This window comes from Impatiens glandulifera, chromosome 4, assembly GCF_907164915.1.
Source record: "Impatiens glandulifera chromosome 4, dImpGla2.1, whole genome shotgun sequence".
Lineage (NCBI taxonomy): Eukaryota > Viridiplantae > Streptophyta > Magnoliopsida > Ericales > Balsaminaceae > Impatiens > Impatiens glandulifera.
This window is the reverse complement of record NC_061865.1, coordinates 51,396,133-51,420,519: the sequence shown is the minus strand read 5'-3', so window position 1 is coordinate 51,420,519 and position 24,387 is coordinate 51,396,133. Positions and strand designations below refer to the sequence as shown.

Sequence of the window (24,387 nt, the reverse complement as noted above, 5' to 3'; positions counted from 1 at the left end):
ATGTCCATTTATCGGCGGAAGCTTTTACTTCCAATTCCAAAACTCGAGCTTTACTCTTCTTCCTCCATTAAAACCCTTCTCTCAATCTCTGCACTTATCTCTCTCTCTCTAGTTTTCTATGCAATTCTATCGGGTCACAACGCCGTACATTTCAACCCACCAAAAACCCCATTCCTTCGTCTCTTAACCCAAACATCAAAACCCAAAAACATCAATATAATCGAAACCAACATATCCCACATTCAATTCGGAATCGGATCATCAATCAAATCATGGGTAAACCGTCAACATTACTCAAACCTCTATTGGAAAAACAACATCACTAAAGGTTTCATCTGGTTAGATGAAAACCCGAAATCATGGCCCAAATCATCACCACCGTATCGGGTTTCATCAAACACAACCCATTTAAAATACACGTGTAAATATGGGTCGAGATCGGCTGTTCGAATTGCGAGAATTGTGAAGGAAAGTTTCGAGTTTGGAATGAAGGGTATTCGTTGGTTTGTAATGGGTGATGATGATACTGTTTTTTTTGTGGAGAATTTGATTACTATTTTAAGAAAGTATGATCATCGTGAAATGTATTATGTTGGTGGAAATTCAGAAAGTGTTGAACAAAATATGGTTCATTCTTATGAAATGGCGTATGGAGGTGGTGGATTTGCTATTAGTTATCCACTTGCGAAGGAGCTAATTAGGGTTCTTGATGGTTGTATTGATAGATATTCAGCTTCTTATGGTTCTGATCAGAAAATTGCAGGTTGTATGGCGGAGATTGGTGTTCCTGTTACTAGAGAAAAGGGTTTTCATCAGGTTTGTTTTTGTTTTTGTTTTTTTTTTTATTTTATTTTTATAAAATAAAATATTGAATATTGAATAAAATCAACACAAACCCGTTACAATATCGTAGGAATAGGAAAAGAAAAAAAATTAAGAAAAATATAATATTAAAGTTGATAATTATGAGATTTTAGTGATTAAAGAAAAGTAAAGTTAATATTTTGTTTCCAATATTATAATTATTTTTTCCTTATTATGATGGGATTTGTATTGAATTTAAGGAAAGTAGTTTAATTGATTTTTACTTTATAATTGTTTTTACTTGGGTTTAAGAAAAAAAAATAACTTACTATATAAAAGAAAATAAAGAAAGACTGAATCTTAATTATATGTGATATTTATGGAGAATGAATTAATGAAAAATCTGAAATTAATATTGAGTCAATTCAGAATTTAATGAGGCTATTTTTGGTGAGGATATTAATGAATATATATTTTTTTATTTGAACAGTTCCATTGAGATTTGTTTATTTATTTTTGTTTTTAGGAAGTTAATATTGTGATTTTAGACTTTAATTTAAAATTTAGATATTAATTAACACTAGTAATAATGTTTGAGAATATCTTCTAACCTATATTTATAGAAACTTATTTTTAAATTATGTATACAAATCAAATAGATTTAGGTTGCTTATAAGTTATAATCACCCAATATTAACATTTTTTCTTTGATCTTATAATATTTTACCATTAAAGTCTTTAAATGGCATGCAATGAAAAAAAGAAGAAGTTACAATACAATTACTCATCCAATATCAATATATTTCGTGTTGTGGGTTTGATTAAATTTTTAGCAAAAGGATAACTATAATTATAAGTTACTTCACAAGATACAAATTATTACTCGAGTTAGGTCATGGTGGAATTGAACTTTTCCGGTTACATCAAACTTTACTCTATTTGTATGTTTCTCCCGTTTTAGTTTAACGTCGATAGATAGTTTTTTTATGAAGTTTTATTTTAGTGAGACAAATATATATTGTAACGAAAAATATATCTATATACATAAGAAAAAACAAGTTTCAATTGAATGACCTAATTTTCAAAAAAACAACCATAACTAGAAATTCTTTAACTTCTCTCTTTTCTTCACAGGTAGACATAAAAGGTGAACCATATGGTATGCTAGCAGCACACCCTTTGACACCATTGGTATCATTGCACCATTTGGATTATGTCAAGCCTATTTTTCCAGGCATGGACCGATCCGACTCGATAAAAAGATTAATGCAAGCCTATCAATCCGATCCAAACCGGGCTCTACAACAAAGCTTCTACTACAACAAGAGAAAAAACTGGACTTTCTCGATTTCATGGGGCTATACAATACAATTATACCCGTTTTCAGTAGCTCCAAGGGACTTAATTAAACCATTCCAAACTTTCAGGACATGGAGCAGCCAAAGTCGAGGACCATTTACATTTGAAACTCGACCTATAAGTGCGGATCCATGTAAAAGGCCCGTGATTTATTTTCTAGATGGCCCGGTTGAAGGGACCGAGAAGAATATGACTCGGTCTATGTACAAGAAGTTTGTGATGAAACGAGGTAAAGTATGCAAAGAGAAGAGCTATGTTGAAGCTTCGAAGATTCAGTTTGTGGAGGTATCGTCCGCGATCCTTGGAGATAACGTGTGGAGAAAGGTAAGTATTTTTGTTATTGAATTGTTTGTTGTAACGAATTTTATTTGAAAATCGATAATATTATGTTTTAGGCGCCAAGACGTCAATGTTGCGAGGGAATCGACGAAAAAGATGGAGAGACAACAGAAGTCGTTCGGTTGAGAGTTAGAAGGTGCAACAATTTGGAAACATCAACTCCGCCATAGGATGATGATAGTTGGTATCTAATTTGTCTAAAATAACCCTTCACAAAAATATCAGCCAAAAGAGATATAAGAGTAGCACACCCATGCATTTATTTAATAGGGGTAATATAGTCAATTCTAGTATGAAAAATGGTCCTGTCAATTAGAGTTTGTTTGCTCTTTGAATGACTTGGATGTACATTATTCAATTTCTAACCCTTTATTTTTCTTTTCTTTTTTTATTTGTTAGATTTGTCACTTGAGACAGTTAAATATTTATGAGTTCACTCTTTATAATCTCTTTGGTCTTGGCTGAAAACTTTAGGTTATGCTAACTCTATATTGCATATTATAATGTGTTTTATTTAATTTTCACTTTTGTTAAAAAAAAATTGGCACTTTTTTTCTCTTTAACTTCGTTCTCGTTTTCTTCATATTAATTAGATTCTCACAAGAATTATAAATGATAATTAAGGAGCTTAAGTTGAGCTTAAGTTATAGGTAAGAAACACTATAAGATTAAGTAAGAATTTTGTTGATGTTATAATAAGTTAGGGGACAATGAAACGGTTCGAAGCGGGGAATGCCGGGACACCGTTTATATCATATATTTTCTAAAACGGATTTTTTAATATAATATATATTATAATATATTAAAAATTTATATTATTTTAAAGAAATAAATTTAAAACTCTTATAAAATATAATGAATAAATATATATTTAATATTTTATATATTTAATTGTGTTTATAATGTTCAGGATAAAATCATGATGAAATCGGGACGAAAAACACAAATAACATCCCTGCCTCATTCCCGATCAACTACCGGTCAAATCCGGAAAAAACTGTCACAAATAGAACATTTCTTTTAGATTACACATAGTGGTTTTAAATTAACATCCTTACTATAAGTAAGTAAATGTTGAGGAAGTAGGAAGGGCAAATTCATGTTGATAGTGTTTTATAAGCTTTATTTTATACCACCCCAATTATTTTTTAAAATTATAAAAATAAAATAAAAGTGTTTTTAATGGTAAAAGACATACAAAAATAAAAGTGTAAAAATAAAAATTTGACCTACCCTATTTTATAAAAATTATTATTATTTTTAATAATATTAAAATAATATTTTGAATTTTAAATTCAAAATAATTCAAAAGAAAAATTAAAACCTTATTAAGAGTTAATTATTGTGATAATTAAACTCTAATTAAAAAAATATTTAAAAATACAAAAATAATTTGAGGTTAAAATATTATATTTATTTTACCCAAATTAAGCCAAAGAAGGGGTTAAAAATATTTAATTATGAATCATGATTTATAATTTAAAAACAATTAAATAAATACCCTCAAATTTCCAAAAGTACCAAAAAAATAAAAATATAAACATAATTTTTATTATGTTGATAAAAATATTTTTTGTGAAATTTTTAGTGAAGAAAAACGTGAAAAAGGGATTAAAAATCGATTTCAAATAATTCTTTTATACAAATTAAATATAATAATTAAGTGTAGTAGGAACCTAGGCCATCATATGAGCGCACATGCATCATCCGACGTTCATGAACGCGCCACGCAGTCCGCTATAACGAAGTCGTGCGCTGTCCACACCGGAACAATTAATAGGATGGACTAACCCTGTTAGTCAAAGACGCTGACCACAGACGGAATGCAACGAAACTTCACGCCCCGTTAAGTGAAATGACACTATTTCGATCTTCTTCTTTGTAGGAACGGAGCGCTCGCCGTATTCGCTATCGTCACCGGGAGTTTCTTTCAGAAGCTCTAGCTCACCATCCTTATCCCTCCAAATTTCGTCTACGTGTTCGCCTTATCTCCGCCAACAAAACCCTTATAGCTAAGAAGGCCACCTTAGCCTCAGGCTGTCACGAATGAATAATAAATTAGGGATAAGTTAATCGGAGGCCAATTTCGACTTAAATTACCCCTCCTCAACTGACTTGCCTCTACTATAAATAGTTCATAATGCTTTGTACACCGAATCATCGAACAACATCAAACAATTACATCAAATTACACTTTGAATCGAAGATTGAAGACTCCGGCCAAGAACAGTTTCTGTGCAGACTTGCTTCGGTCATCACAACTTCGATCCAGGCTTCTAGATAGCCTCCAACACATCCAAGGAATGTTCTCCAGCTGTTGGTATGAATCCAGAAGCTTTAAATTTCGATTTATAATTAAAAGTTTGATTTTTTTTTCATTATTTTAGTTTGATCGGTTTGATCTTTATAGGTCTTGTTATGTGATTTCTTTGTATAAAATAATCCATATATCATGTATGAACTTTCTGTTAAAGGAAATCAGATCAAATCAACTTGAATCAAATTTTTTGAAAAATTAAGTTTAAAAACTAGATTTTTTAAAAACTTGTGTCATTGAGTTTAATCTAGTTTTTTATTCAATTAGTTGTGAAACATGTTTGTAAGCATGTTAGGATGAATTCCCAATGACTGTAACATCGTTTTGATCATGTTTGATCAAACTGAGTTTTTAAAATTTTTTAGATTTTGATTTAATCTTCAAAAACCATTTTAATGTTTGAACGATATTCTTATTTTGATTGTGTTCAACTATATTCATCATTTTAAAGCTAATGAAACAAAAATCAGACATTGAAATGGCCTAATTTGAAAGATCTCAAATTTTGACCTAGAAATGATTTTAGAAATTGATCTTTGTAAAGATCCAATAATCGTGATTTATGTTAGGGTTTTTGTTCTTCATGATCATATGAACTAATTGTAGCTTACATATCATTATTCCGTGATCTGAATCAAAAGTTATAGCACATGCAACTTCTTCATACCAAATGAAGAACACCTGGTCCTAGGACCGAGTCCTATGAGATCGGGACCGAGAAATAGGACCGAGAATCCTCAGTCCAGACTGAGACCAATGACCGGTGTTCTTGAGTTAGGACTAAGACCGAGACCGATGTTCTTGAACTAGGACTGAGGACGACGACTAGTGTTCTTGAGGAAGTACCGAGTCCTAGGACCGATACCCAAGACCTATGACCGAGTTTTCTAACCTAGAACTGAGCCCTCTCTTAACCCTAGGACCGATGTTTCTAACCCTAGGACCGAGTTCCATCATAACATATGATCGAGTACCTCTAACATTAGGACCGAGGACTAGGACCGATGAACTTGACTTGGGACCGAGCCTCCCAAGTCTTGGACCGAGCCTCCCGAACCCAAATTATTAAAATATTTGAACATAATTAATTATTTTTACATAATTAATCCAAAGCTCAGGTATCATTTAAAAAAAAAATTAAAATAATGTTTTCTTTTAAAAGAAGCCTGACACGTAAACCAAGGTTGAAACACATCGAACCTCGAGTCATGTGTCCACGACACGTGCTAACTACATATGAGGAGTCCTCGGGTTACAGAAATTAAACTCTTTTTTATAAAATTATAGCTCATTTTGAAAGTTGATGACCAAATAAAAAGAAAGAGTTTGTGTAGATATTAACCTTAGATTAGAGTTGCTAAAGCTATTAAGGATTAATCTAGCTAGACAATACTTATTAACCATCATTCCTTTGATTTGATTCAACAAATATTCTTCTAGCAAGACAAAATTATCCTATTCGATACTTGATTTCAGAAACCCTAAATAGACCTAGCTAAATATGACCAAAGAAAGGGTAAACATATTCAGGGCCACCCCTAAGTTTGGGTGACCCTAAATAAGAAAAAAATTGTTCATATTTTTTTAGGTTTAATTTTATATTATATTTGACATAAATAGTTTAATTTAATTGGTTTAACATTGTGAAATCCGGTAGTTCGGTCAAAGGCTACACTTCTTCCCATTATGTTGTCTCTAGCTTATCTTTGTTATTATGATAATAATATGATTTTTTCGAATTCTAAGAAGTTCTTTGCCATAACATTGTGAAATCTCGTAGTTCGGCCAAAGGCTACACTTCTTCCCATCATGTTGCCTCTAGTTTATCTTTGTCATTACGATAATAATATGATTTTTTCGAATTCTAAGAAGTTCTTTGCCATATTGTGTTTTTTGGGTAATATTTAATCTTTTAGAATTGTAAAACAACATATTGAAAATGTTATACTTGAACTGCAATATTATTTTACTCCATTGATATAGATAGTTACAGATTTCATAGACATCAACCCAATTCACATATCAGGCCCATTTTCAATGTTAAAGATAGTAATAGACATCAACCCAATCAACGCGGTTAAACTCGTGAGTCAACTCACAAAATTGTTCGAGCTTGCGATTCAAGATAAGGAAATTGATTAACTAGTGTTAAAAAGTCGTAGTAGTGTAAAATCGTTGTTAATTAGTGAGTTGACTCGGTCAACTCGCTAAATTTTTTATAATCGAACTAAACCTAAAATTTTGCTTATTTCTAAAAAATAAAAATAAAATTCATATATCAGAATTTAAAAAGATTAATTCAACTTCTTTAAAATCATTTCATATTCATTGTTTGAAATTATAAAAGATTTGTAAACTTTACAACTTTTTAGACAGACTTTGATGATGTTCTTGGTTGAAAAATAGAGAAACTTGCCTTCTTTAGACGTCTCCACCGTCTATAATTAATGTCTATAATACTTGCTGTAGTGATTTTGTAGTATTTTTTCTACAGATTTTTTATTAATAATAAAATCTAATTTATTTATATACTACTATTAACTTATTAACTATTATAATCTTTTAAGATGAATCCTTTCAAATATATAATTTGATTATATAATTGTTAGTATATTGAATTTAATTATAATTAATAATATATTATACAGTTATAATTAATATTAATTTGATTTAAATTATCTATTTATATTTTATATATTAATTGAAATATTAAATAAATTTTAATATATTTGGAAGGATTATTACAAAGAATGATTTTTATTTATAAAGTTTAAAATATTTTGAAAATTTATTATTTTATAGTTAAATATTATTTGTAGATAAATTTTAATAATTTACGATTCAAGTTTACAATGGTGTAACGTTTTTACGTAAATTCTCGATTTTAAATATTTTAAACCCAATTACAAAACAAAAATATAAGACTTGTTTGGAATCGAGAATAACACAGTTGATTTTCCATCAAAATTGGATTTGGTTTAGAACTCATAAAGATAGGCTGAAATTATTTAAATAATTTAAAATTAATTAATTATACATAATTTAACTCTTATTTATAATATTATTTAATTTATTAACCAAAATACTAAATTATCTTATATTTTATAAAATAAATTATTTTATTAATATATATTAATACATTTTGTAAATATTTTTAATTACTTAAAAAAAATATTCACTCCTTCCTATCATCCTACATTATTATTATTATTATTATTATTTAAATAACTCATTTTAGATCTAACACATCTCTCAATAAAACATTTTTTAATTAGACTTGTAGTGTTTTATTTTGAATTCATTTAAATTTTTTTATTATTTTTTTTAATTGATCTTATAATTTATTTGAAAATTATTACAATTTATCTAGTTTTAATTTATATAATATAAGAATAATGATTCTGTCATAATTTAAATATTATAATATTATTTAATTTATGACTTGATATCTTACTACACTCATTGACTTTTTTTTGTTTAAAAAAATCAGATATACTCAATTTGAAAATTCATTTATTAAGAATTAAATATTTATAAAATTAATTTTTATATAACAGGTTTAATACACAATATGTTTTTCAATAAATGTGTGTCTCTCCATCTTAATAATAATAATATATATAACAAACCATATATCTTCCCCAAAACATAATATAATGTGTTTAAATTGGTGGAAACAATTTATATATTTTTTTTTTTTATTAATGTACTATTAAAACCATCCGAACATGAAATTTATTAAGATAACTCAAGTGACAATAATGATTTTTAAGAAATCAAAATCACAAATATATTCATTAAAACATCTTTTAAGTTGAAGTGAATATTATGATTGTGAGTCTAAATAACTTCCAATATTAAAATAATAACAAATCATTTTGGCAATGCAACGGCAATTTGATTATTGTGCAAAAGATAAGATAACATGTTTAACATATAAGATTCTATTTTTTAAATTGTTATCATTATTATGTAGGGTTGTTTTAGCTTCATAAATTAAAAAGAAACTTTATTTAAAAAAAAAAGAGTGCTTTGTACAATTAACAACCATTCAATAATTCTCACACCATAGCTAGCTATATTATCATATGACCTAAGAATTTCGTCTCCATATATTCTCAATCTTGGTTAAATTCTCAACCCTTCTCCTTTCTTCACATATTCTATAACATGGACCGATGAAAAAAAGATAGAAAAGGGATATATATAATGGCTTCTTCACATTTAGCATCTAAAAATTTAAGCATATTTCTATTTATGTTTGTGATCTGCATAAAGTTGCCTATTAATAAAGAATCACTTTGTTAACTTTTAAATTATTTTATTTTTTGTTTTATTCAATAAAATAGAATTATCCTCTCATTTCAGTTTAAGACTTCTTACTTGAAAATCATACAAGAGGCATTTAATCGGTACATGAGTCACTATAGAGTTATTCTAATTAGTTAAGTTAATAAATTATTACTATTTTTATTTCAAAAGTTAATTCTTCTCATAATCTATTTATTTTTTCTAAACTACAACGTAGTAACATTACAGGACAATAACTTCAATTTAAATGCGTTAAGTTTATATTGCCATTTCAATTTAAGATATTTTTAACAAAAATCAAATAATAATTTTTTAAAACTTAAACTTTTTAGTTTAGTTTTAAGGGGGCAGTCCACCAAAAAAAAATAAAAATAATAATTTTTTTACGATTCAAATATGACATTACTCTAATTTCTTAATTTTTTTTATATAATACGTTACTTTTTTTATCTAATTTTTTTAAGAAAAAGAAAAACTTATTTTTATCTACTTTCGTTTTATCCATAATTTTCTCGTTATATTTTTAAACTCACCCCAAATATTTGTAAGTCCACCCTAATACGAATTTCTAGATCTGTCCATATCGGTGGTGTAACATTAATTCTCTTTAAATCTTGTCTGATTTCAAAAATAGATTGATTTTATTTTTTTGAAGATGTGTTTGGGTCAGTTCATAAATAACACATTAATAATTAACTTTTATCTCATTTCATTTCAAAGAAGATATCTTCATTCATAATTGAATGGTTACTTATAATTGATAAACTCTTTAAATCAAGTCTTTTGATACCAATTGTCTAGTCTTGATTAAAGAACTTAAAAGGGAAAATGAGAATATGACAGGTTAATTTTTAACTTAAAAGAGATTAAAATATTCCAACAACCATACTTTAATATTTAATAATTCTTAAAAGAGATTAAAATATCTCCATAAGCCATACTTTTCATATGATCAATTGTTAGATCTCTGGCACCCAATCACCCTCTGCCACTTGGCTAATCTTATTGTACGGCTGGTTTCTATATTTTTTAATTACATAGAAAAACATTATTAAGAAATTAGACATTTTAATATGAAGAAGAACCTTATTTATTAATTTTTATTAAATTTTAATAAGCATGCACCCTGATGTCAACAAAAGTACAAAACTATTGGAGAAAATAATTAAAAATTCCTTCCAAGGCGTCACATGACAAGAGGTTGTATTTTTAATCAATATTTTGTATCTTAATCACAACCTAACCTAATAATTATTATTTGACTATTGCATTTAACCATCTGTATTTTTATTATTATTAAACTTTATTATTAATAAAATTGAATTACTTTGTCAAATTGATTGATGTTTGAAAATGACTTTAAAAACATTTAATTTCAGCTTGAAATAAATTAAGTGTTCAAGATTAAGTTAGTTTGATTGTGTTTATTCATAACTTATCTGTTTCAGTTTATTAATTAAATATTTAAATATACGCATGAATATAGTTTGATACTTTGATTAGGCTTAATCGTTTTAACCTATCATTCTTATTTATTTTAAATTATTTAATTACTCGTTTAAGAATGGTTGATATTATTTATATGAGTTAACTTATTCGCTCAAACTTGTAATAACTTATTTCAAAATCAGGATTTATTTGCGTTTATAAGTCAAATTACCGCAATAATAACTTGTTGACTTTGATATTATGTATAATTCAGCAATAATCCTATATATGAAGTTTTGTTTGATCAGATAAAATCTGAATTAATTATTAAATTTAACTAGCATAATTTAAAATAACAATTAGGTTACATTGTTTCAAAATTTGATAATGAGAGATTTGGACACAAGGAAAAGGAACATTATAAAAGAGAAGAATCAAAAGGAGCTTTTTGGTAAGGAGCACTAACACACTTTGAATTTTTTTTTTTCAAATGATGAATATGAGTTCAATTTTCTACAAATAATTATGAGTGGGTTGAAAAGCATGATATATATAGAAATGAGACTAATAAGATAAAAAAAAAGAGATAAATATTAACAAGAAAGCACGTAAGTAACAAAATATTTGCGTGGAAACCTAAGACGGGAAAACCACAGGCATAGAAGAAAAAATTCACTATGGTTAAAGTAAAATATTACAACTTAGAGAGAAAGAAGAATAATGAAAAATATTACGTGTGTGTTTTTTTTATTATATCGCGAGCCTAGGTCCATGCCCCGATCAAAACTCATTTGGGTCACCATAATCTAACAATCTCCATCTTGACACAAATCCAGTATGTTAAAAGAAAATTTGATTTTCAAGATATAGACAATAACCATAACTGTCTCCACCTCTTCTAAAAACTCTATGCGCGTCAACAACCAAGATCAACTAAGTTCGAGCAATGCTCAAACTTAGCAATAGAGAGCGTTTTCGTCATCATATCAACATGATTATCAACAATATTAATTTTGCTCACATCAATATCACCACGAGCAATAACATCACGTACAAAATGATATTGTACATCAATGTGCTTAGTTCTTTAATGAAACATCTGATCTTTCGCCAAAAATAGCACTTTGACTATAAAAAAGACTATCGTCATCTGTAAATCCTTCTTGAGTTCCCCGAATAGTCCTCTTAGCTAAATAGCTTATTTACAAGCTTATGTAATGACTATGTATTATGCCTCTACAGTAGACAGCGCAAGTATACCTTGTAGAGTACCTTTCCAATTAATCACACAACCATCAATACAGAAAACAAAACATGTAAGCGATCTTCTTTTGTCAAGATCGTTGGGATAATTAGAGTCGATATAACCGACAATTTCATCTCTAGTCCTATCAAATTATAGGTGAACATCCGTTGAACCTTTTAAATAACGTAAGATCCACTAAACTGCTCTCTAATGCTCTTTACTTGAATTTATCAAGTATCTACTAATTCTAACTACATTTACTAAAGATGTCAAATTTAATTGAGTACAAACCATTGCATAGATAAGTGAACCAATTGCAATGACATATGGAGCTCGTAACAAATACTCGATATCCTCATCAAACAGAGGTGACATAGTTGAAGAGAGATTAAAGTGAGTTATAAATGGAGAACTCACAAAACTAGTATAAAAAAAAGTTGAACACATAAAGGATTTTGAAGTAGACAAAACTATCAAAATCACTTCTCTTGAAGTCATAAGTGGTCATAAGAGAGTCGAAAATTTTATACCAATGCCTTACGAATTTTTTAAACCATGAATGAATTTCTTCAAATAACAAATACAATCATCTTCTCTTAAGACTGTAAATCCTTTAGGTTGATGCATATAAATGTCTTCATCTAAAACTCCATGTATAAATATTGTCTTCACATCTAGTTGCTCAAACTCTAAAATATACATCATCACGATGCCAAGTAATACTCGAATCAAAATATGTTTCATAACTGAAAAAAATATGTTAGTAAAATCAATCTCTGAAATTTGACTATAACCTTCCTCATCGAGTCTCCGAGGAGGTCTAGTTTCATATATGGGCTTATTTCTAGCAATATGATATTGTGGTGCAAGTGGTAAAGTATTTGACAACTCTGGTATAGTTGACGGTAACGTTGCAGGTTCATATTCTGATCTACTCTTAAACTCCACTTGCTTGCTAAATTCTTGTTAAATTTTTTCTCAAAATTGGTTAAATTTTTGCTCAATCTGCTCACAAGAATATATAAGAGGTGTCGCATGTAACATATGTGTCTCATCAAAAACAACATTTTGACTAATTATAATCTTTCTGGTTTCAAGACACCATAACTTATACTCTTTTACACCGGACTTGTAGCCTATGAACATACACTACATAGATCGAACCTCCAATTTTCCTTCATCAACATGAGCATACTCCGAACAACCAAAAATTCTCAAATTAGAATAACTAGAAGAAATATCATACCATACTTCTTGCGGAGTCTGTTTATTAATTGTAGTTGACGGAGAAGTGTTAACGAGACAACATGTTAAATCTACAACTTCAACCTAAAAAAACTTTGATAAATCAACATTAAGGAGCATACAACTCACATTCTCCATCAAATTTCTAGTCATCCTCTCTATTACACCATTCTATTGTGGATTCTTAGACATTGTGTGGTGCTTTACCATTCCTTTAGTTCTGCATAGAGAATTAAATTCTTTAGAACATAACTCTAAACCATTATGAGTACGTAAACGTGTTATTAGTTTCTCTGTCTATTTCTTAATCATAGTCTTCCACTCCTTAAAATTGGAGAACACGTCACTTTTTTGTTTCAAGAAGAAAGCCCAAACTTTTTTAGAGAAATCATCGATAATCGTCAACATATAATAAGCACCTCCCATAGAAAGCACCCTAGACGGTCCCCAAAGATCAGAGTGGATATAATCTAATGTTCCTTTAGTGTTGTGGATTACTTTAGAGAACCTAACTCTTTTCTAATTGTTGATGACGTAATGTTTACAAAACTTCAATTTACTAATACTTAGTTCATCAAAAAGTTTGATAGTTAGAAAACATTTTATTTTATTTCTTTTTTTCCATTAGAAGCAGGAAAGGAGTCTATCTATCTGCCTAGATTTGGTAGATTTTCCCCAATACAATCCATAGAAATTCCACGAATCCCTTGGTGGATAAGTCTGATGACTAACAACTCCCCCTTTTGATCTCTTCTTGAGGATATGTGTGAATGTTTTGGAATGGGGATGTTCGCCTTTTGTAACAAGTAGACCCACGATACGGACTAATAAATGTTCCTACTTTTACCCCTAAGTAAGATCTACGAATACTTTGTTAGTACCCCACGTCACACTTTCTCACTTTTCAGTATCACAAAATGTGATATATATGATGGGGGCAACGAACACAATAAAATTAAAGTTAGATCTTCATCGTTATACTTGACTTCTAAGGCCTTCAGATCAACAATAATTTCTTTAAATGCTGATAAATGCTCTTATAGAGCTGTTTGTACCTTCAAATATACAATGAAAATATAAATTCTACTTTAGATGTAGCTTACTAGTAAGACTTTTTTTGTTAAACATAGTTTTTATAGCTTCAGGCATAACCCAACAATACTCTTCTTCTTCAGAACATCTTGTAGAATATAGTTTGATAGATGTAGATATATATGAGACATGGCCTTGATATCCTTTCTCTTTTTCTCTTCTACTATCCACGAACTGGGCATTTTATCAAACCTTAATAGAGTTTCATCCAAATCCATCTGAGTGAGCAAATCTCGCATCTTTATCTGCCATAAAGAAAATATAGTGTTGTGATCCAATAACGGAATATTGTACTTCATACTTGAAACCTCCGAAAATAGATATAATCTCAGAATTAAAAAAAAAAGATCAAGACTCTGATACCAATTGTTGAAAAACATGATATGGATTTGAGACTAATCAAGATAAAGAAGAGATGAATATCAATCAAGAAAACACATAAATAACACAAGATTTATGTAGAAACCCAAGACAGGAAAAACCACGAGTAGAGGAGGAAAAATTCACTATGATTAAAGTAGAAAATTACAACTTAAAGAGAGAAGAATAATGACAAATATTTCGTGTGTGTTTTTTTATTATATTGCGATTCTAGGTCCAGGCCCCAATCAAAACTCATTCTGGTCACCATATAATCTAACATAGTGATATATTTTATGTTCAATTATAATAATGGATCACATGAAATTATATTATATCATATTGACATACTTTTCATATGATTAAAAGAAGGTATTGACTACATGGATTTTAAATACCTTCGAGATATTTTATGGTAATTCGGTATATGTTTTGGTTTTCGAGTTAATCTTAATAAGTTAAATATCTTTTTTCTCATATTTTGTTTCGAATAGAAGAATGATGAGGTTGACAAATGTGTTGGGTTTATAATCAGTAGTATTCCATCGACATATGTATGTCATTGTGTGCTAAATTACGATCCAAGGTCTCTTGAGACCCGATTATCATTAAAATGAAATGTAAACTGTCTAGGTAGAAAAGTAAAATAATCCTGAAAGGGGGTCAGTTAATCATCATTAAGAGTGTGTTGTCATTTATGCACACATATATGATATCTTTATTCATTCTTCCCAAGAGTGTGTCAGTGAAAATAAAGAAAATAATGTGTAAATTTCTATGGGGTTCTTCAAACTCGTCGTAGGGTCAATTAGTTAGTTGTGATAATGTTAAATGTTTTAAAGATCTAGTATGTCTGGATATTCGAGATCTTATTTTATTTAATAAGATTCTTCATCAAAATAGTATAGTAGATTTGCAACATAATCGAATAGTCTTTGAGCATCAATAATCAAATGTAAGTATAATCATGATTGATCTAGTTAATTCACCAAAATGTCTAATTATCTAGAGGGGTGAAACATTTGGAGGGAAATTTATTATATGTGGAAAAGTTTTCGAGAACAGTCTAGATTCATTATGAGATGATTATTCGATTAGTTTTTGGGACAACAATTGGTGTAGTGTCAAAAATCTAGCTACGTCGTATTATGAGCTTGCTTCTATTGTTATGTGTAAAAATGTCACAGTTAATGACATGTTTGATCATCGGTCTAGTGATTTCGCTAGCCGAATTAGATATAGAAGGAGATTAAACATTAAGGACAGTTCGTCCCATAATGGAGTTATATTTTTGGTAGGACGTAAGTAAGTGTCACCGTCTGAACAAGACGTTATACGTTAACAAGATATGGATAATTTCCCTGTGGGGCATTTGTTATAATTTGTTCGTTAAGATAATTTTATATAATTTTTGTTGGAAAAATTTTGGGAGTCAAAAATTTCATTCAATATCTCGTTCTTTGGATGAAGTGTTATATTCCAAGATATATATATATTATATTTAAAAATATATCATTTTTAAAAATAATAATATAAAAAATGCTTTTTTTGTGTCCCTATTTATTTAAATTTATAAATGTTTGTTGACTTACAAGTTACAAATTTTAATGCTACACCTAAAATCATGGTAAATAAATATAGAGAAATGATTGAAAATGGAATTTGAGAGAGGAAATATGGGAAAGAATAATATGGCACAAAATAACAAAATTTCTCTCATTTTTTCTCTCTCACCCTTTATCTTTAATAAATATGATTTGGTGCAATAAAATTATAACGAAAATAAGATTATGAATGCGACGTAATTTGCCACAGAAGAAAAAACTAATTAATTATATATATATATATATATATTTCATTAAAATGGTCAATGTTCGGGCAATTTTTATTTAGGGAAGTTTTTTTTGGGGGGAAATGATCAATGTTTGGGAGATTTTTATCATGATGCAAGACAGAGAAAAAAAATAATTTTTTTACAAGGAAAATGGCAATGTTAAAGAATTTTTTTATTTCTCTCCTATAGAAGTGATAAGACACATAAGATTGGTGAATTTTTTTATTTCTCTCTCCTATAGAAGTGATAACACTACTTGTATGTCACTAATAAAGTTGCACCTATACACAAAAGTGAAATATTATCTCTCTCATTTGTTAATTTTTTTTCTTTATACATGTGTCGCTTTCTTAATGGATACATGCACTACATGTCCTGATAGCATTGAATTAACCAGATTGGTGACTTTGTTTTGGTTATCCTATCACTATTTAAGAGAATATGGTTAGTTTATATATAGTGCATGTATTCACTGTACAAAGAGAAAAAATCAACAAATGAAGAAGATAATACTTCACTTTTATGTATGTGTCACTTTATTAGTGGGATATAAGTACTACATGTAATGGTAGCATTAACCAAGAGAATATCTACACATATAATTTTATTCATGAAAAGCCTACAAAATAAAAAAACATATAATCAAAAGTTTGACACTCATTTAATTTGAATAAAAAACTAATGATTAATATCCACTTGAGTTAGTATTGAGTTTTTAAGAATAAACTCATTTCAAACAATAATTTTATTTATGCTTAATGAATATTGATTTTGAAGATGTTTTTTACAATAAGTCTTCCTTTCATAATTTAGCAAGGACAAATGTGTCCTAGAGGTTGTTTGAGGTAGGGATTTAAAAAATATATATTAGTAAACTTAATTGTAAACAAAATGTGTATTTGAAATGATAAAAAAATGATCAGTATCTAATGTTTTAAATGTTATAACAAGTAAATGATGATTTTGAATTATTTTAAGGATAATACATACTTTCTTCGTTGCATCTTTGTTGTTTATTTATATATATATATAATACTTAATTAATTATTTATTATTATATGACTTATTTTTTAATTTTATATCAGTATAAATGAGTATGATAATTGGTGGATCAATATACATATTAATATACACCACAATATTCAAATTGAAGATAAGAAATCGAATTAATACTTAATTCTACCACAATTATATGATTTTCTTAAAAAAGTTTATATTAATACTCTTATTTTTATTTAACTACATTAAGCTAAATGAAAATGATAATAACATATTTTATATTTAATTATTTTGGTTACCTTATTTATTTTATTATTTGAACTCAATGATATCTTATAATATATAAGAATAGTTGATTTATATAGTATAAACTTGTTTGTTATTTTTATCCTTTAATAAAGAGTTTTTAAAATTAATTTTTCATATAGAACTTTTTTTTTTATTATAGGTAGATATCCTCTAATAATTTATATGAATTTCTTATTATTTTGATTATATTTGTAAATAGTCAATTATAATTTGACAAAAAAAATTTCAACATTTGTGCAAATACAAATTTCACTGATTTTAATTTCGACCTAGCTTAATTGGTTTATTTGGATTGTTTTTTTTATCCCTCATTATTATAAACCTCACATTTTTAAGTCACTCTAAAGAAGTCAAGTGATTATTGGATAATTTTTATTAAAATTTTAATATTTGTAAATTTATATTATTTAACATTTGTTATTTTTTATTATCGGCATATTAATGTTTTATTTATAACTTCTTGTTTGATTTCATAAAAATTAATCATTCAAAATTTTATTTTGATTTTTGATTTTGATTTATTTTTTTTAATGAAGGGGGCTAAGTAGTTTAATTATTTTGTTATAATTTTGAACTATATCATATATATATATATATATTATAATATTTTTATTTTATTATTATAATCTAATTATTTTTTTAAAAATCTTACTTTTAAATGATCATATGGTTATAATTAATAAAAAATAAAAAAATAATGTCAAAGCATATATTATTTTAAAATATTAAAATTAATTATATAATTATTTAAATAATCCGATAATATTTTGTTTAATCATACCTTTTGAATTATTTATGCAAATAAACTATCATTTAGTTTACTGTATTTAAAATAATTCGAATTTACACTATATTTTTTAATGAAATTTAAATTATTATTTATTATAATTTTATGAGAAATTATATATTTGACTAAGAATATCAATTTTTTCTTATTATAACTTAACAATTATTTCTTTGAATAAAAATTAAACAAGCTCATGTTTCCCTTAGTTTGAATAATAGGTTATTTTCAAATAAATTATTGAAAATTTAGTTATTTAAGTTAAAAAAAAAAAAGCACAAATATATCTGTAATGATTATATAATAAAATGATGATATATTTTAATCGATAGGTTTGAATTGTTTAAACTATCAATCAATTCAAAGATATAAGTGATGTAATATTAATTTTAAATAATTCAAAACGTGAGTATATTATTATGTATTAGTTAATTTGATTAAAAAATGATTTATTGACTGATTCCTTTTTGGTGTTATAGATTGACAACTTGTTTTTTCTTATATGTTTAGTAAAAAAAAATGTTTAAAAATGTTATTATATTAATATTTTGTAGTTGATTTTGTTTAATTATTTATTTTAAAATTAGTTTATAAATATGTGAAATATTAATTATTGAATTTAATAATAAAATATAACTCACTTAACATAATCAAATTTAAATTTTATTCAAACAAAACTTATCCAAACAACCCATACTAATCTAAGAAAAAAGTCCTCAATTTAGTTAAAGGAAGATATTGATCATTCGAAAAAGAAAAAAATAAAGGTATTTTTAGCGGTCACGAACGGTCAATAATGTCCTTGGGTGCCAATAATTGCGCCTTTTTTTTTTTCCAAAGTTACTTTAAGATTAAATCATATCATAATTTTATTTTAAAATCAATATTTTTTAATTTTTGAATACAAGAAAATAAGTAATCCAAATCTATGTACTTAATTTTTAATCTCTTATGTCAAATTGAACTAGAATTGATATTTGTAACCAAAAAAAAAACTTTGCATAAGTTCCCTATAAAGTTTGAGGTTCGAGAAATTTAACATCGTTTTGCGTGTCAGGATTTTTTTTAAAATAAAACATTATTTTTAAAAGATTTCATTATTTTCTAAAACTTTTGAAATTATTTAAAAATAATTGACTTCAGGATTCAATTTTAAATAATCTGAGAATTATGATAATCAAATTACAATTTGATTTTTAGAAAATCATTTGTTTACATTAATTAAACATAATTAATTTAAAAGATTATTTGTTTTGAAACAAAGTCGTCAATTTAATTTTTGAAAATCAATAAAATTTGGCATGTGTATACAGACGTATTGATTAGAGTTTTCTTTTAGCTCGTAGTTTGGTAATACTCGAGAAAAGATTTTCACGTTTCATCCTCCGTACTTGTGTTAAAAACGGTCTCTACTTATAATGTTGGCTTTTGAAAATCGGTTGTATAACGTTTTGAGTTTTAACCGATTATTCTTCCAGTCTTAGTCATGCTTCTAGATTTTAGCGTTATTTAAAATATTGAAACAACAATATTTAAAATGCTGGTACCTGTTGCGAATGATAACTAGGAGGAAATACCTGAAGAATATCAGTTATTTTTAAAGGCATTAGGGTTTAGAAATAAACACCAAATGAGCCTTTGTCGAAATAATTTTGTGGAAATATCCCAAAAATATTTAAAATGCATTTTCTAATTTTTTGAGATTTTTAAAAAATAATTTGAAGTCCCAAAATTACAAAAATAATTTTAAATTTTAAAAAGGGGAACCAAAAGGCCTTAGGACCGGAGTCCTAAGCTTGGGGTTTGTTTTTATCGGTCGAGGTCAAAAGACTCTCAGTTTGGGTCGAAGAGCCTCTCGGTCGAGGTTGAGGATCTTTAGTCTAGGTGACGAAGTCCCTCAGTCGAGGTGTTAAGGACTCTCGGTCCTTGGCAGATTTTACCAATCTAGGTGTATAAACCTATTGGTCCTAGGTTAGCCTAGGACTAAGTTTCTCAGTCGAGGTGTATAAACCTCTCGGTCTTAGGCCAACTCTAGGCTAATTCCCTTTGTCTTAGGTATGGGAGCTCTCGATCCCGGGCTTAGGATTCTTGGTACAAAGGTTAAACCTCTCGGTCCTAGGGTTTGAGATTCTCGGTCCCAAGATCGGACCTCTTAGTCCTAGGGTTTGGGATTCTCGGTCCCAAGGTCGGACCTATCGGTCCTAGGGTTTGGGATTCTCGGTCTCAAGGTCGGACCTCTCGGTCCTATGTGAAAATCTTTGGTCAGATTTCTTGGTCCTAAGTTTTAGTTTGGACCGAGGATTCTAGGTCCTAGGCTAACAAGAATTGGTCCTCAAGAACACTTAAGTGTAGGTTTTTTAATTCGTATTTTAGCTATAATTTTTTTATCTAAGAGCTTGAGTAGCTTCACAAAGCTCCTGGAAACATGTTGATCATTATCTCAAGTTATCGATCGACCAACAGTTTGTGATCAAAAATCGAGTTTTTGATTTTAAAGTTGTTTTGAAGTGTAAGGAGCTATCCAATAACTTATTTATACTACATATATTTGATTGGTATCAAAATAAGAACACTAGATGTTCGTTTTTACCAAATAAAAAATTTAAAGTTTTCAATTTATTTTGAAAATTTTGATTTTTATCAAACATGATCGAAATAGATAAAACATGATCCAAATAGTTGTCCAACATCATTACAATCATGTTGGAAAACTTTATGGGCTGTGATTCAACAGAATTAACCCAAGAATAGCAAACCCGTTTTTTTGATTTTTGAATTTCAAATTTTGGTTTTTGTTATTTAGATCTATTGATCGGTTCTATCATATCCATATAGTTTTTAAATGATTCTATAATCGATTTTCATCCATAAAACACCATAAACAACAAGCATACAAGCTTGTGCAGATTGAAATATAAAAATTTCAAATTCAAACTGTAAATATGAATTAGAGGATGATTGAAACCTTATCAAAGACTGAAGAACACTCTTTGATCCTTAGAGAAACTTTTTGGGATGCACAAATTCAAGCTTTAAAGCCTTAAACAGAAATTTTGAAAAATCTAAAAGCTTCACATTTTATTGGCGGATTTTTGACTTTCTTTGATTTGGAGGTTATGAGTTGGTTTCTTTGTTTCGGAATTACTTAGGGAAGCTATTTATAATATTCCAAAGTCGGTTGATGGTTTCAAGTGGACTGAATCAGCCAAATGCCATTAATGGCGTTTTGGCTATTCTTTAGTCAACTGGCCGGAATATGGATGATTCATTTGTATTCTTGTAGGGGGAATGATCACCATCATAGGGTGATCATTCTAGACTTTGAATTAGTCAATTTGGTGGACCAATGGTCGAGTTCTAAAAAGAAAAAATCAACACAAATCTTCAGAGCTTATCCACTCTGGCGTCGCATTGGAGACGAAGGTGACGCTCAAAACGACGTTGTTTTGAACATCTTTGGGCGTTCCGTCCAGCGTCGTTGCGTTGCGATCCGTTAGCGTCCTGGCTAATAGGGCATTTAGTCGTTCCACTATGCCTCGGGCGCGCGTTGCTTTGGCTACAACCATCTACGCGGCTCCTTCCTAGGCGCTGGATGAAAATCTAGTGCTCATCCGATGGTTCTATCGTGCGATGCAACTAATTCTTTTAGTTTTGGCCACGTAGGATCACATATATGTATATTTATTAAATCCTTAGAGTTTATTTTAAATTAATTTTTTTTTCCAAATTTTAGTTTTAATTTTGATATTTTTAAATATACAAAATATTAAAATAAATATGATAAATATTTTATCAAATTTTTTAAAAATATATTTTTAAGGTTAAATAAATAATTGTTTTAGATGAATTGGATATAACAATTTATTCTAATTTTTTTTTCTAAAATTATTTTTTTAGATAAATGAGTATAATATTTATTCCAAATAATTTTATTTTTTTGTTTTCTCATTAACTCTTAATTAATTTAATTAATTACTACAATAATTAATCCTAATTAATTGTTTAAAATGATTTTTTTAGTCATAGGTTAATTATTTTAAATATTATAAATTATAATGTATATTTTTAATGCTTATAATATTAAATTCTAATTTCAACTTTAAAATAATTGACATTAAATTATAATTTAATTTATATATTTTAAAAAATAAAAAATTATAATTTAATTTTGATTTATATGTTTAAATAAAAATACAACAAAAATAATTTTAATATATATTATTTATAATATTAAAATATTGATTGAGAATAAAATAAATAACACATTAACTTTCAAAATTTAAAAGATAAAATATCAACCTATTAATTTTTTTAATTAAAAATATAATAAATTAGTTAAAAAAATGTATTAAACTAAAAAAAAAAAGTATTAATTCAATATTTTAATATCTTAAACTACACGTTAATATTTTGTAAATAATAAAATAATATAATATTTTGTTTAGATAAATATAAAAAATTAAATATTAAAATTTTAATCTTGAACTAAACAAACTAGAATTGAGAATTATAAAATAATATTTGATTGAATTATATCAAAATTTTAATTCTTACTCCTTAATAATCTACCAAACCTACAAATTAGAACCCATATAAAATGTCAATAAACACCTAAAAACAACAAATATTTATTGATTGCAATCTTGCAACATAAAAAGATAGGGAAGGAGTTACAGAAATATTTTAAATTTAAAACAGATTTCTAAAATTTCAAATTTTCTAACTATCAACAAATTTCTAAAATTTTAGGTGAAATGAGAATTGTAATTTTTTCTAACTAATGACAGATTTTGAAGTTTGTTTACAATGAAAAGAGAAATTTTGTGTTATATATGGTAATTCGAATGGGGAAATTTGATAAAATGGCCCTCATGAGTGTCTTAATTCCAAAAAAGGCCCGCGTCTCATAAAGTTGGCAAAAATGGCCTTTTTGCGCTGCGAAAAATCTGAAATACCCCTTGCGCGCCTGATTTGTCGTTTATTTACGAGAAATGCAATTCACGCATTTTTATCTAAAATGTGTGAGTTGATTAACGCGTTTAGGTAAAAATGCGTGAATGATATATTTATCGCATTTTGTATTTTTCGCATTTGGTATTACTCGCATTTGGAGGTGAAATTGGAGATCTGAATCATCGAAGGAGACAAGTTCTTCAGAAGTTACAGATTTGCTTTGGAGGGGAAGGAAGACAAGATAATAATAATAATAGATCTTTATTGAGTTTTGATTCTATTTCTGATTTGCAGATGTTCTATCTGATTTCCATGTATTATTGTTTTCCATTCGATAAACCATCGATTCCTTTTCAATCGTTTAATACTGGTCGACCCATTTGGGTTTCTGATCTTAAGGGTTGTTTTGAACATTATCAAACCAGATCATTCTTAGCCAAAATGGCGCAGTTTCAGACCGTGGCTTTCGTTCCTGTCAAATCGGGTGTAGTTGAATTGGGTTGTTCGATGAGATCATTTCCAGAAGATCAAAGTATCATTCAATTGTTAAATCTCAATTCAAAGCTTATCACGCTGCCCAGGGAAAAGCTTCGCCGAAAATATTCGGACAAGATCTAACCCTTGGGAAATCAATTCTTCCGACCACGATCAGCTTTTTGCCTAAGGTAGAAGACGACTCTGTTTTCTCGTCGGAGATCGTTACCGGCAGAGTAGATCACGAGCAGGACGAGTTATCGTCGTCTTTACTAAATCCAGACGATAGGAAGCCAAGGAAAAGAGGAAGGAAACACATAAAATGCGAGAAATATACCAAATGCGAGAAATACCAAATGCGAGAAATATACAATTCACGCATTTTCATCTAAAATGCATTAATCAACTCACGCTTTTTAGATTAAAATGCGTGAATAACATTTCTCGTAATTGAGTGGTAAAACAGGGGCGCGAGGGGTATTATAGACTTTTCGTAAGGCAAAAAGACCTATTTTATCAACATTATCAGGCAG

At 28.0% G+C, this 24,387-nt stretch overlaps 1 protein-coding gene across 1 annotated transcript; it reads left to right on the top strand.

Annotated features, from left to right (window-relative positions):
* LOC124935350 lies at window positions 1-23,998 on the top strand. The gene is made up of 3 exons (XM_047475786.1): window positions 1-816; window positions 1,939-2,487; window positions 23,675-23,998. The coding sequence occupies exons 1-3, from the start codon at window positions 1-3 to the stop codon at window positions 23,996-23,998; spliced, it is 1,689 nt and encodes a 562-aa protein (XP_047331742.1).
* Window positions 23,999-24,387: the final 389 nt, after the last annotated feature.